The 14,357-nt window shown below is 32.9% G+C and overlaps 1 protein-coding gene across 7 annotated transcripts in view; it reads left to right on the plus strand.

The window, feature by feature from the left end:
* The first annotated feature begins 888 nt into the window (after positions 1–888).
* The window catches only part of LOC127698935 (calpain-9-like), a 234,628-nt gene continuing 221,159 nt past the window's right edge, over positions 889–14,357 (plus strand). For 4 of the 7 annotated variants that reach the window (XM_052202689.1, XM_052202691.1, XM_052202692.1 and 1 more), the window contains exons 1-2: positions 890–1,618; positions 10,649–10,718. In XM_052202689.1, coding sequence (XP_052058649.1) covers positions 1,154–1,618; positions 10,649–10,718 — 535 coding nt within the window. In that variant the 5' untranslated portion in view covers positions 890–1,153. Of the gene's footprint in view, positions 1,619–10,648; positions 10,719–14,357 lie in introns of all 7 variants that reach the window. The other 3 variants (XM_052202693.1, XM_052202694.1, XM_052202688.1) reach the window with 2 other exon arrangements.

Genomic DNA, 14,357 nt, shown 5'->3' on the forward strand with positions numbered 1-14,357 from the left:
TTTTCAGTAAAGGTGTTTTAACATCATCATAACGATACCTTATTCTATTCACAGTAAATTATTTCAAATCAAAAGCAAAAAAAATCAGAAACAATTTTTTGGTGACCAGTCAGCGGTCTCGGGTTCACGTATTGCTTTTCTTTTTTTAAAAGAACAATATGGCTGTATTTATACCTCAAAAACTACTCTGTGTACAGACTTACCTGTGCAGTTTGAAAAGATTAAGGCCTGGCATCCACTAGATATATAACAGTTAAATGCATTTTGTCTTTCAGAAAGATAAAATCTTTTTTTGGATTTTGATGGGCATTTTTTTCGTTCCTGCTGTTGGTGTAAACTGAAATAAACAAAGCGTGACCTAAATTACATTTGATACTGTCCACTCAGTTACACCCTTTAACTCACCTATTGTTGTGTAGATATTTATTGTATTGTCCATGCCAATCAAGGACAATTAATACAATGCAATACTGTTGTTACCTGAGAGGGAGCATCTCAAAGATTTACTTTTTTTGAGAAAAAAAAAAAAAGATTTACCCAACTTAGTTTATTTTTACACCTTCTGCAGGAACAGAAAAAATGCCTATCGAAATCCAAAAAAGATTTTATCTTATTGAAACACAAAATGCATTTAACTTTTAGAATCTAGTGGATGCCAGGCCTTAAAACTTTCCAAACTGCACAGGTAAGTCTGTACACAGAGTAGTTTTTGAGGTGTAAATTACAGCCATATTTGTCCATTTGTTATGATGAACCTTAAGTTTAACGCTCCTTCGCGGCAGACGAGGACTTGACCGTAACGATGTATACCACTGTACATATATATAAATACCAATGCAAGTCCAGTCATGCTCTTTTAAAAGCTAACCCTTCTGGTACACCTATGCACACCAATGGAATCATCCTAACCGGAAGTGTCAGACTGTGCACCGGTGAAAGCTCTAACTGGTAAAACTTTCCCATTTTTGGTCATCAGCAATATTTAGTTTTAACTCTATTGTAATTTACGTTAGTTAACTAAAAAGCAAATAGGTTTTAAAATCACAACAGATTCATAATCAGTGATAACTGGCTTGGAGGCAACGACGCGTGCAGAAACTGGAGGATCTGGGTGAGGTCAATTGAGTTCTATATTAACTTCTAAGAGAGGAAGATGAATTTCTTTAAATCTGCTACTCGAACTGTTCGGACAATCACAGATGATGGAAGTGGCCCAAGAACTGAAACCAAAACTTATACCTACGGTGACGATGGCCCAAGCATAGGTTATGGCGGTGGCAACATAGATATTGGATTTGGACAAAAGTTTGGAGGTGGGAAGAAGTCTTTCAACATTAGTAATTTTATTGGAGGAGGTGGAAGAAGTGATGGTGGTTCTGATGGAGGAAGGAGGACATGTATCAGACAGCCATCCCAGCGCCCACAGGTTGGTGGCCGTGCATCACGAAAAGAGAAGAAAAACCCCTTTTCTGGCTTACACAACCAAAGCTATGACAACATTAAAAAAAAGTGCTTAGAGGAAGGAATATTATTTGAAGATCCAGAATTTCCAGCACAAGATGATTCAATATTTTTTAGCAGAGCACCTAACAGGCCATTTGTATGGAAAAGACCAGTGGTAAGTACACTTCATTGGAACAGTTTTATCTATATATTATATTACAATAGATAGCTTTCAATTGACTCAGTTTGAGCAAGAGTAACATCCCTTTCTTTGCCAAGTTGGAGGTGGTATCAGGTCGTCCCATTTCCAAACCAATCTGGCCCAAGTAGTTCTGTCCCCAAGTCAATAAGGCCCTATAACAGTGGTAGTAAAATGATGAATAATTTCTAAAAAAATCATAGGATTTTCAGTGATTGGAAAAGTCCAGCACCATGGGCAAATTGTGCATTTTGACAAAAAATGGCCCACAAAGTCCCAAGTGTCTGCGCCAGCGTGGCACACAATATTTTCACCTTGTTTCTAAACGTTTAGATAGTGCCAATTTTATTTCAGATACAAATGTATCGTGTTTCTTGTCACCAATATTTTTCTGTGTCTTTTATTTGAAAAAATGAGTTCTTCTTGGTTGATATTGGTAGAAGAAAGATTGAATTAATTGTTATGATACCCAAACTCGAATATTTGTAAGTGTAAGTTGTAAATCATCTTAAGTACAAAGGTCAAATATTTGGGGTTTACTTTCATTTTCGTTGCTAAGGTGAATTCAATGGATGTGTATTGAGGTGTTACTGAGGAAAGCAGCTATTGATTTTTCTATATATATATATACAATGTATATGGATCAAATGTCATTTTGTTTGAAGTAGTGTCATTTATTCTATACATGTATGTCATTATTTTTACAAGGAATGTAAATGCAAATTAAATGTGATCTCATGTCTTAGGCCACTTTCTTTGGTTGGTCATGATGACATTAACAATAAAACATCATTATCCACAAGCTGCAAAAGTGTCTATAATGTTAAAAAAAACGGGAAGAAAATTTGGCAGTAGACGAACATGCCAATACAATTTGAAAGGGACTGGATCATGAACAATGCAACAGTGCTGGTTGAAGTTGTAAATAAATTGCCATGTTTGGGAGAAGTTACATGTTTTGCTGTGGTTGGTTTACAAATGTATGATGGAACCAAATGTTTTGCAAATCTTGTCAGAGAGCTGACAGAAAAAATACACTGGCATTAGGCTGCACAACATTTAAAAATACATTGTAAGTACAATCGTCAATGTCTAGGGATCTCCCGTACTTAGTGATCATATATACCAGTATCACGCCGGGTATCCCAATCTGAAACCACCGATTGGATCCAAATTTGCAGAAGCAATTAATGAAAAGTTTGTAACGGTGGGTAAGTAAAACCTGACCCAATTCCTAAGGGGGAATTATGCTCCTTGGAAATCTGATTTACCTACCCAGGCGACTAGGGCGAAGAAGTCGCTTTCCCGTCCGTCACTTCGCTTTGCCCGACCTGAAAAAGCGAAAACAAGTCGCCCCGTTGTTTACGATACTCGCTTTCAGTCGCTTTCATCATCAGCAATATTCAATTTTTACCAAGTTGATGAAACAGCAAATTTCATTTAAAAGTAAAGAAATTCAAGGCATAAACGATTTATTTTCTTCAAAAAAGAGGTTAAAGCATTGATTTTTAAGCTGGTGGCATGTTATTTCATAAAAACAATTTGTTATCACTTCAGGTACTTGTTACACGAGAACGTACATCAAATCATCCTAACTTTCGGCAAAATAAGTTATTGCTTCATTAGAACTTGATGAAATTTGCCTGAAGTAAACTTGTTATCAATGTATTGCATTAAAAACGTCATATTCCTATCCAAATAGCGTGTCAAACATCATTTATTTTTGTAAATTTTTCTTTGTCCGACATTTAAATTATTGGGCATATTATTGTACAACTACGGATCGGAATCGGGATTTCATCGGAAACGGACCTGCTATGACCGAAATCCAGATTCTTGCGATAATGACTACGGACGCATGAATGGCACTGCTGACAGACAAAAATTGATCCCAAAAAGAAAAATTACGCATTCCACACGCATTAACATACTTTTGGTTAGATCTTCTTGATTAATGTATATATTTCCATGTATATGCATTGTTTCAATTTATAAGTTAAAGTTGCTCAACTCTGGGACTATTACACTAATAAAATTATATTATGTCCAAGCTTAACTGTTAAATTTATATATATTTTTAATGAGAAATAATTAATTTCATGAACATGATAACAGAGTAGTTTTTTTAATTGAATTTTAATTTTTTTTATTGCCAGATATTTAATTGTTTTTTCTGACAAGAGAACTCATTTGATTGTGCAACGAAATATGATAAAATTAAACAACTTTAAATTTGAACAGTTACTTTAATCATGTAATTGTATACCCAGGTACAAATTGAACAATATAAAAAAGATAAGATACATATGGCCCTTAATGTATTATACATTTTTTGTAGTAAAATCCAAACATTGTAGCCCCGCGATCGAACAGGCACTTCTCTTTCAAATCTCACCACTTCTTCCTCTCAATTTCAAAAAGAGAAGTCACTTCTCCCTATGATTCTGAAGTAGTGTGAGCCCTGCTACCCCCATTACAAAATTTTCATTAAGTGCTCCTTGGGATTCATTCAGATCCCTCAGCGGATTTTCGATTAGGATACCCAGCGTGAGTATTGCATACAATACTGGAATAAAAGTTTGTTCCAGTATTGTTGAAAAAAATTAATAAAAGACCACAATACTGATTAAGTATAATACTATTTATAATAGTAAAAAGTAAAAAAACAAAAATACCGAATTCCAAGGAAAATTCACAAAGGAAACCTTTATCATGTTCTCAAATGGCAAAATAAAAAGCTCAAACACATCAAACAAATGGGAAACAACGGTCATATTCCTGACTTGGTACAGGCATTTCATTGTGTAGAAAATGTATTGTAAACAAAAATGTACCACCAATAATGTTAAAATTTTGTGTTTACATTTTATTTTCTTTAAACTCGTACCTGTACATGTATATCACTTTATATATACATGGTTTCCTTAGACTCATTATTTATAAATCTTTAGTTTCACGTAAGCTTCACAGGCACTTGTCTCTGAAATCTTTTTTAACATACATTGAACATAATTTTTTTACAGAGATTTTTTACTGTGGTTAGATATTAAGCTATTGTGAACAAATTCTATATACTACATTGTGTATAAAATATAAATCAAAGTACTGAAGTACTGAACATCGGATGACCACAAGTTCTTGAGGATGGTCAAAAGCACTTGTCTCAGAAGAAAACAACATATCTCTTTACCTAAAACTGAGGTTAATGTACAGAGATATATTTTTTTCTGAGACAAGTTCGTGCGTGGATGATTAATAAATGACAGGAAATTCAACTTCACCGTAATAACTATTATATTGTAGTGATACAAATCAGTATACACTGAGTTGTTGTTTATATTATATTAAAATAACAGTTACATATATATATGATTTGAATCCATTTGTATATCATTCTATTCTACTATTCTAAAAATAGTGCAATGCAAGTGCATGGTGGACACTTTTCTGTAAAAATTCGATTTTTCTAAGATTGGATACGAGTAGGCATTCATATTTTCCCGCAAAATCAATTACAGAGTTACCGGTCCTTGACGGTATTTTCACAAAACGTTCTTTGAGATATTCTTCCGCATGCTTTAACACAATTTTTCGGTACGTGTGCATTGATATTATCAATGATTTTTTACTTATATATATATATATCTAACTACAAAACATTTTCATATTATTAATTTATGTTGTAAACAAAAATATTTTTATCAGTATTCATTGAAGAGATGTATTTATATCAAACGATAAGGAATGTTATTTTGCACTCGTTTATGTGCGCGTATTTATCATGTTTATAGATCGGTTACAAACCCAAAACTAATTTACATAATGGAAATCTAGGCGATAGCAATACATCGGGATGACCTCAAGGTCATCGCGATGTAAAAATGAAACAAAATTAAAACAATATTACATCAAACAGATACAATTTGAGATTTATTTGACAAGCATCATTCATAACTCTCGATGATATTCCATCCAAACCCAGGGAATCATTTAATCATATACATATATGGAATCAGTATATCATGATCATGTTTATTATCAAATGTTTAACAGATGTTATGGGTATTTAACAGCCATTTCTTAAACATCTGTTATCATATTAAAGAAGAAATTTATCATCATAAGAAATGTATAAATGTACATTACAATAAGAAATGTAGCACAACAATTGATATACAAATGTTGCCTTTTATTTTTAAAGAATACACATTTCAAATAACATAAATGCAAGATGCCAATTGACATACATTTGTACATTTATTACAATTTTTGAATTACAAATATACATATCACAAATATTCAAAATTAGAAGTATCAAAAGTACATATCACAACTCCACCATGAAGCAAGTTTATAGAAAAATCAAAAATATAATTTTGAATAGACCACTTTCGAGTTCGTTGCATTTCCGTCAAAAACTTTGGTTTTAGTGAACATCATTCGTGCATTTACTGATTCAGAATAAAATACATAGGGGACAACTTCAGACAGTATTTGTATTATACTAGTATCAGAATAAAACACTCAGGAAACATACATGTATCTCTAGTCACCAGTAGCCACTCCAAAATGGCGGCCAAGGGAAATAACTCAAACTGAAATTCATCCTATAGCTATCAAAATTAAACCTATCTATAATTTTGGATAGAAAAAAAGTAAAGAAATAATAACATTTATACATGTACATATATATGTATATATATATATATACAAGTCTTACTAATTAATATTCAAAGAGGAAGCTATTTTATTTTACTGCATCCATTTAAAGATACATGTAATTCAAACAAATATATTGGTACAAATGTATGAATGCAAGACATGTTTATCTACAATGTATGCACCAACTTCACCATGTTTACGTGATACCAAAAGTAACAAATACAAGGAAAATGTACATGTACATATGTTAATACTTATGTTTGTTTTGATCTTTGACTTATAGCATTAATTGATAATTGGATTTTTATCTGCAAACACTAATTTACCAATGTACATGTATATTGTACATGATCAAAGTAAAAAAAAATAGATGTATTGCCATTGAAAACAAGGCGTATATGTAATTTATTTCTAAAAAGTGCACACAAGGTAATTGCATTTACATGAAGGAGAACTTTTTGATACAAAACCAGGACCTTTTTTATGCCACAGCCGTAACGGGAGGGGGCATTAAGTGTTACCCTTGTCCGTCCATATGAACGTCTGTCTGTACTACATCCCATAATTGGTTTCCGTTCTCTTACTTTAGTTTAACTCAATCAAATGTTATGAAACTTATACACAATGCTTATTACACAAAATACAGATAAAGTTCCAATTTGGGTGACTTCACTATTACCGTTGTCGAGTTATGCCCTTTATAATTTGAGTGGGGGCATCATCTGTGTTCCATGGACACATTCTCCATTTTTATGGCCCGCCATAGGCGACTGGGCCATTAAGTGTTACCCTTGACTGTTTGTCCCATTTTCGTTGCAAAGCTTGAGCGGGGGCATTCGTGTCCTCAGACACATTCTTCTTTTATTTCACATTCTAATAAGGGTCCAAATGCTTTTTATGCCCCCGCAGCGGCAGAGGGGGCATTACATGTAAGTGTTACCTATGTCTGTCTGTACATACATACTTTCCAAAATTAGTTTCTGTTCCCTTACTTTAGTTTGCCTCGACCAAATGTTATGAAACTTATACACAATGCCTATTACCATAAAACACAGATCAAGTTAGGATTTGGGTGGCCTCACTCTTACAGTTCTCTAGTTAAATCTATTCATAACGTTATTTATGCAAGCTGGGTCATCATCAGTGTCCCATGGACACATTCTCCTTTTATTTATAATGAAAGAAGCTAATACAAGTGCTAATGTAAATTAATCACTTCTACGAATAACATTTGAACAGCTATCATACATGTACAGTGTTCTCCCCACAAATTTCATATAGCATCCTGGTAAACAGGGAATTTTGAAATACCATCTTTTTTCTAGAAATTATTGCATCATATCCATAACACAATCTATAACATAATATAATTTCAGATCATTACATTACCATGATGGTTAAAGGCCCTGGGGAGAACACTGCATGTAGATATGTTGTTGAAATAATTAATGATAAAATATAAAGAAATTGGAAGATGTACATGTACAAAAAATGTATATGGTGTATTGATTCATGACACATAATCACTACTGTACACTCACTTCAAAACTATTGCAAATTTAGCTAAGGATCAGGACTTTTATACATGTAGCTATTCTGTTTTACTTATTTTCTCCTGGATGACTATTTCTGAAAATTAAAAGTCAATGCAATGTACAAAAAATGTATGAGCTTGACAATCACAAACTATATTGTTACATATATATGCATAGTACAAATGTATATAAGTTTTTGATTGATTTATTGATATCTGCTCAAGGTTTCTGGAGCAAATATACAAATGTAATTACATAGGTTATAAGGTCCGAGGACACAGTTATCGTCCTTTGATTTTTGTTGTCTACAAATATAGCCCCTAGTGTGGACAGTGTACAACATGGAAATTTTTTTCATACACTTTCCAAATTTATTTCTTTGTATTTTATGCATGAAATATTAAGTAGGGGGATGAAATTTCATGTTACAAAAATTTGGGTAATGAATTTTTGCAGAGCCTGCGACTTCTGTTGAAGAAAGCTCGACATAGGGATAGTGATCCGGCGGCATTAACTAAAACTACTTAAAAGCTTTATATTTTAGAAGGTGGAAGACCTGGATGCTTCATACTTTGTATATAGATGCCTTATGTTATGAAGTTTCGGTCTGTCATATGTCCCTGGTCCTTGACCTCATTTTCATGGTTCAGTGACTACTTGAAAATAAAGTTCAGGTTTTTTGTAATGTTAATTTCTCTCTTATTATGAGTAAAAGGATAACTATATTTAGTATATGCGTACCTTGCAAGGTCCTCATGCCTGTCAGACAGTTTTCATCTGACCTTGACCTCATTTCATGGATCAGTGAACAAGGTTAAGTTTTCTTGGTCAAGTCCATAGATTAGATACTATAAGCAATAGGTCTACTATATTTGGTGTATGGAATGATTGTAAGGTGTACATGTCAAACTGGCAAGTGTCATCTATCCTTGACCTCATTTTCATGGTTCAGTGGTTAAAGTTAAGTTTTTGTGTTTTGGTCTTTTTTTCTAATACTATATGTGCAATAGGTCAACTATATTTGGTGTATGGAAATATTTTACAATGTACATGTCAGTCTGGCAGATTTTATTTGACCTTGACCTCCTTTTCACGGTTCATTGCTCAGAGTGAAGTTTTTGTATTTTGATCATTTTTTCTTAAACTATAAACAATAGGTCAACTATATTTGGTGTATGGAATGATTGTAAGGTGTATGTCTTTCTGGCAGGTATCATCTGACCTTAACCTCATTTTCATGGTTCATTGGTCAATGTTAGGTTTTCATGGTTAAGTTTGTTTCTTAGATACTATAAACAATATAGTTCAACTATATTTAATGTATAGATTGATTGTAAGGTGTACATGTCTGTCTGGCATGGTTCATCTGACCTTGACCTCATTTTCATGGTTCATTGGTCAATGTTTAGTTTTCTTGATTAAGTTTGTTTCTTTGAAACTATAAGCAATAGGTCATCTATATTTGGTGTATGGAATGATTGTAAGGTGAACATGTATTTCAGGTTTAGTTTATATGACCTTGACCTCATTTTCTTGGATCATGTTAAGTTTATGTGATACTTGTAGTAAAGCTTTATATTTAGGACTATCAACATAAAATGTATGGTCAGTAAAGAAGGCAAGACATTTCAGAGTGTGCACTCTTGTTATGTAAATAAAGTAGTTATTTGGTCCAGTTAAAAAAGGTAAAAAATTAGTATGTCTGAAGCTTTCAAACTGAATTGTAGACCCCCCTTAACATAGAATTGTCCATATTTTGAGTTTTAGCTGGTAGACTTTTCTATAATTTTGATATTATTTGTCCCAAAAGTAGTACACTACACTTAAAAAATCAGGTGTGATTTTTTTTATTAGTCCCCTACCGACGAAGTCGAAGGGGACTTTAGGTTTGCACTCTGTCCGTCTGTCTGTCTGTCTGTCTGTCAAGGTCAAATGAACCATGCCAGACAGACATGTACACCTTACAATCAAGTTCGAATTTTGTTCCGGTCTGATAAATTTGTGCAGAGTTACAATGTATGGTCCTTGGACTTGGAAAATTCACTCAAATATTCAGTTTCTGCACTTTTTTTCGTCATTCTTGAAGATATTGATTTAATAATTGGTACTTTTTTTTATCATGACAAGTTACAGATCAAGTTAGAATTTTGTTCCGGTCTGATGATTTTGTGCAGAGTTATGGTCCTTGGACTTAGAAAATTCACTTAAATTATCAGTTTTCCGCACTTTTTTTCGTCATGCTTGAAGATATTGACTTGATATTTGTTATATAGTTTACACCATGACAAGTTATAGATCAAGTTAGCATTTTGTTCCAGTACAATTAATTTTTAACCGGTAGGGGACTATGTATTGCCATGCAATTCTCTCAGAATGCTTGTTGAATTTATTGTCTAAAAGAAATGCACTACGAAATAACTGTGTTATCGGCCATAATGTTATCATGGTTATAGGAATATTGTAACCTACTTTGTACTAGACTGACACATCTTAATAAGTTTTAACATGTTAGCTTCTAAGTAACAGTCTGGAGGAAGAAATGTCACTCTACATGCTTGTACCTTGGTTTGGTTAGGTCTTTAGACTTTGATTCAACCAGTTCTGACCATTGCTACCAAACTGTCTATTTATCGAACCCATGGTCAAGCTGATTACACCTTATTGATCCCCTGGCAAGTTGACTAGATTTGAATGGTTGTTGTACTGAACAATTGTTTAGCTCTTTCCTTGAGATATTTGCAGTCTTTAAATCTCACATGTAGCTATTGGAGAATTGACAAAGCAATAATTTTTTTTAAACTTTTTTCAGGACTTGGTAGACAACCCAGAGTTCATAGCTTCAGGAGTCAGTAGATTTGATGTTAAGCAAGGAGAATTAGGTAGGTATATATATATATATATATATATATATATATTGCAAATGAAAGTGAACCAACGCCTGGTGAATATGTAGTACGGTAGAGTCCCTGAAGTGGATATCTCGGGTATGCAGGGTCGTTATGATGAAGCACATAATATGTAAAAAATCTTATAACAACAACACTTTAGGGACTGCTGCAGAAAATGTTTGTTGAATGAATAGTGTTTGCATTTTGTCATCTTACATAATGGAATTAAAAGTATATAATAAGTTATAATCCAGCTGTGTACAAAGACAATAGCTTATTATATATTTTAATTCCATTATGTAAGATGACATACACATATTCTTTCAACAAACATTTAAATTTAATGCCATTCACATTTTTAATCAACTTTCTTGTACAAGTTTACTTCCATACATGTATACTTTCACTTTCTATAAATTTATACTCACCATGGTTACATTGTGACGTAATTTATGCATACCCAATTTTGTACTTTAGGCGCAATTTTATGTATTGTTTTTATCCTGATGACGGTGCCCTAGGCATTGAAACATGTAGATCAATAAATTTTCTGCAGCAGTCCCTAAAGTGTTGTAGTTATAAGACTTTCTACAAATATATATATATATATTGCAATATTTATCCTACTTATATGAAATTCATTTTTTGTACAGCAAAGTCCAAATCAAATTTTATTTTCTGCTTGAAAACAGCATTACAGTTATAACATTGTCATAGTTTAATATCTATGCATGATAAACATGGACTTGAAATGTTGATTCATCTTTATTGTATCAGTTGTGAACATACAAGAAGTGTTTTAATGAAGACTGGTCACATCTGAAGATCAATAGCATAAAAACTCATACAAAACCCTCTTGTAAGAATATGTTGTACAGCTTGCCAAAATAAAATGGAGTTAATTATCTCTCTTATACCCTGATGAGTGTATGATTATAAGTGATTTAGTGTGAAGAGTAATCAAATCAACTTACATACATAAGAACACAGTTTTACAAATAAATACAGTAAAACAGGAGCCATTGCTTCTTTTTTTTTTAAAGATTTAGTCAGCTATTTTTAAGTGCAAGCTCAAAGATATGGGCTCAGAAGAAATAAATGATATTAGAATCACTAAAATTGATAATAATAATTTTTGTTTCAAGAAGGTAAGCTCAATTGTGTATGAACTTTTCTCCCTTGAGAGCCTCACTAGAGTTGACTAAGTTGAGAATTTGATATGAAAGACATGGTTCATACATAGTTTCATTTATGTGTGGGTTGTATCATGAATATAAAGCAAAACTATAATATTTTAATAACAAAAGAATTTTTCTATGTACTTTCTTATACATGTGTATTTAGAAAATATAAACAAACTGTAAACCTGAGAAAAATCTTTAAAAACGAATAAAGACATGTAAAATGAAAATTCTTTTAAAAATATTTAAAAATGTGAACATAAAAAAATACAATTATGAAATAGTCATTGATGCATATACCCACCTTCATGGTTGAGTAGTTGACCTTCAATGTAAATCAACATTTTTATAAGTATTAATACATTTATTAGCCATGTATGTGTAAATTCAGAGCACTCCAGGGGACATGTAATTAGAAAATAAAACATTTTATTACATTACTATTTATATAATCAGATGTCCATTACCAGTCATTCCAAAGGTTGCTGGACATTGGGCAAAGTCCAGTAGAAATTGGTTTGGTCCAATTAAGTGATATGCATTACTGTACCAAATGACCAGTAAAATTTTTAATTTTGTCCAAACTATATGTTAAAATGTCCTGTAAAAAAGAGTGGTCTAGTTGAAAAGGATGGTCTACTGGACAAAATGTCCAGTTGATTTCTCAAAGCCATTGGAACCGCTGCATTACTAGGAGAGTGGAGCCTATTACTATTTATATAATCAGATGTCCATTACTAGGAGAAGAGCGGAACCTATTACTTTTTATACAATCAGATGTCCATTACTAGGAGAAGAGCAGAACCTATTACTATTTATACAATCAGATGTCCATTACTAGGAGAAGAGTGGAACCTATTAATATTTATATAATCAGATGTCCATTACTAGCTATAGGAGAACAGCGGAACCTAGTATTACTACATGTATTTATATAATCAGATGTCCATTACTAGGAGAAGGGTGGAACCTATATAATAACTATTTATATAATCAGATGTCCATTACTAGGAGAACAGCGGAACCTATTACTATTTATATAATCAGATGTCCATTACTAGGAGAACAGCGGAACCTATTACTATTTATATAATCAGATGTCCATTACTAGGAGAAGAGTGGAACATGCTATATAAAGTATAGGTGATCATGTTGTCCTTAAACTTCCGAATGTGCATGTAATGAAATTTAGAAGGGATTCCTGTTATAAGTAACACAAGTTTATGACCAAAATTTTTGCAATGCATGATGGAAAGCAATGATTAATGAACAAAATCCTAGAATTTAATTTGCACAAAGTCAAAAATAATGTTTTGACCATAGAATTAGAAGGTGATGAGCAGTTTCATGTATCATTGGTTGGTTTTAATATTCATATACATGTAGCAGTGTTCTAGCTAGGATTAAAGGGCAGAGGTGCACAGTTTTAAGAGGAAGGGCAGGTGAGGGTGGATTTTTGTCTGAAAAGGGACAACTTGATAATGTTTACAGACAAAAATTTTAAATATTTGAATAGATTAATGTCATTTTGCTGAATTTATAGTATTTTTGGGTGGTATATTTTTTTCCCTGTAGTTACCTGAACTTTTTAAAATATTTTTCTTAATTGAAAAGTGTTCATTTCCTTAAGGGAAATAAAGAAATTGTGAGGGGGGGGGGGGGGGGGGGGACAATTTTTTCTCGTTTCAGATTTCAGAAATTAAAAGGAAAATTTCTTCAAATATTTTTTTTTTTGTTAAAAAAGGTAAAAGGGGGGAGGGGAGCCAATTTGCAACAAAAGCAAAAAATTGAATATAAATTCAAATCATATAACTAATTCTAAGTTCTTTCACTACAGTTATTCTGTGTCAGAAACCTATTATGTGTCAAATATTGAATTGCAATCCAAATTCAGACTTGTATCAAGCGTGAATATTGTGTCCATTTTGCCCCAACTGTTCAGGGTTGGACCTCTGCGGTCGTAGCCAGCTGCGCTCGACAAGGCATTTTATTGTCTCGCCTTGACGGAGTCAAAAAGCGAGACATAGTTATGCGGCGGCGTCAACAATGTATTAGTTTGTGATTAGGTCTAGTTCATGGTGAACCACTAGTGGTAGGTCAATGATATTTGGTATGCAGTTGTATTAGCATTGGCACATCTCATTAACATGGAGATTATTTGGCCCCGCCCCCTCAGTCAAGGTCTATTGACTTTGAAACTTTTCATAGTTTACATGTATTAGTTTGTGATTAGGTCAATTTATGGGGAACCACTAGTGGTAGGTCAATGATATTTGGTATGCAGTTGTATAAGCATTGGCATATCTCATTTCCATGGAGATTATTTGGCTCCGCCCCCTTAGTCATGGTCTATAGACTTTGAAAATTTTGCTAAGTTAACATGTATTAGTTTGTGATAAGGTCAGTTCAAGGGGAACCTTTAGTGGTAGGCCAATGTTAATTGGTGTTC

This window comes from Mytilus californianus, unplaced genomic scaffold, assembly GCF_021869535.1.
Source record: "Mytilus californianus isolate M0D057914Y unplaced genomic scaffold, xbMytCali1.0.p SCAF_4, whole genome shotgun sequence".
Taxonomy (NCBI): domain Eukaryota; kingdom Metazoa; phylum Mollusca; class Bivalvia; order Mytilida; family Mytilidae; genus Mytilus; species Mytilus californianus.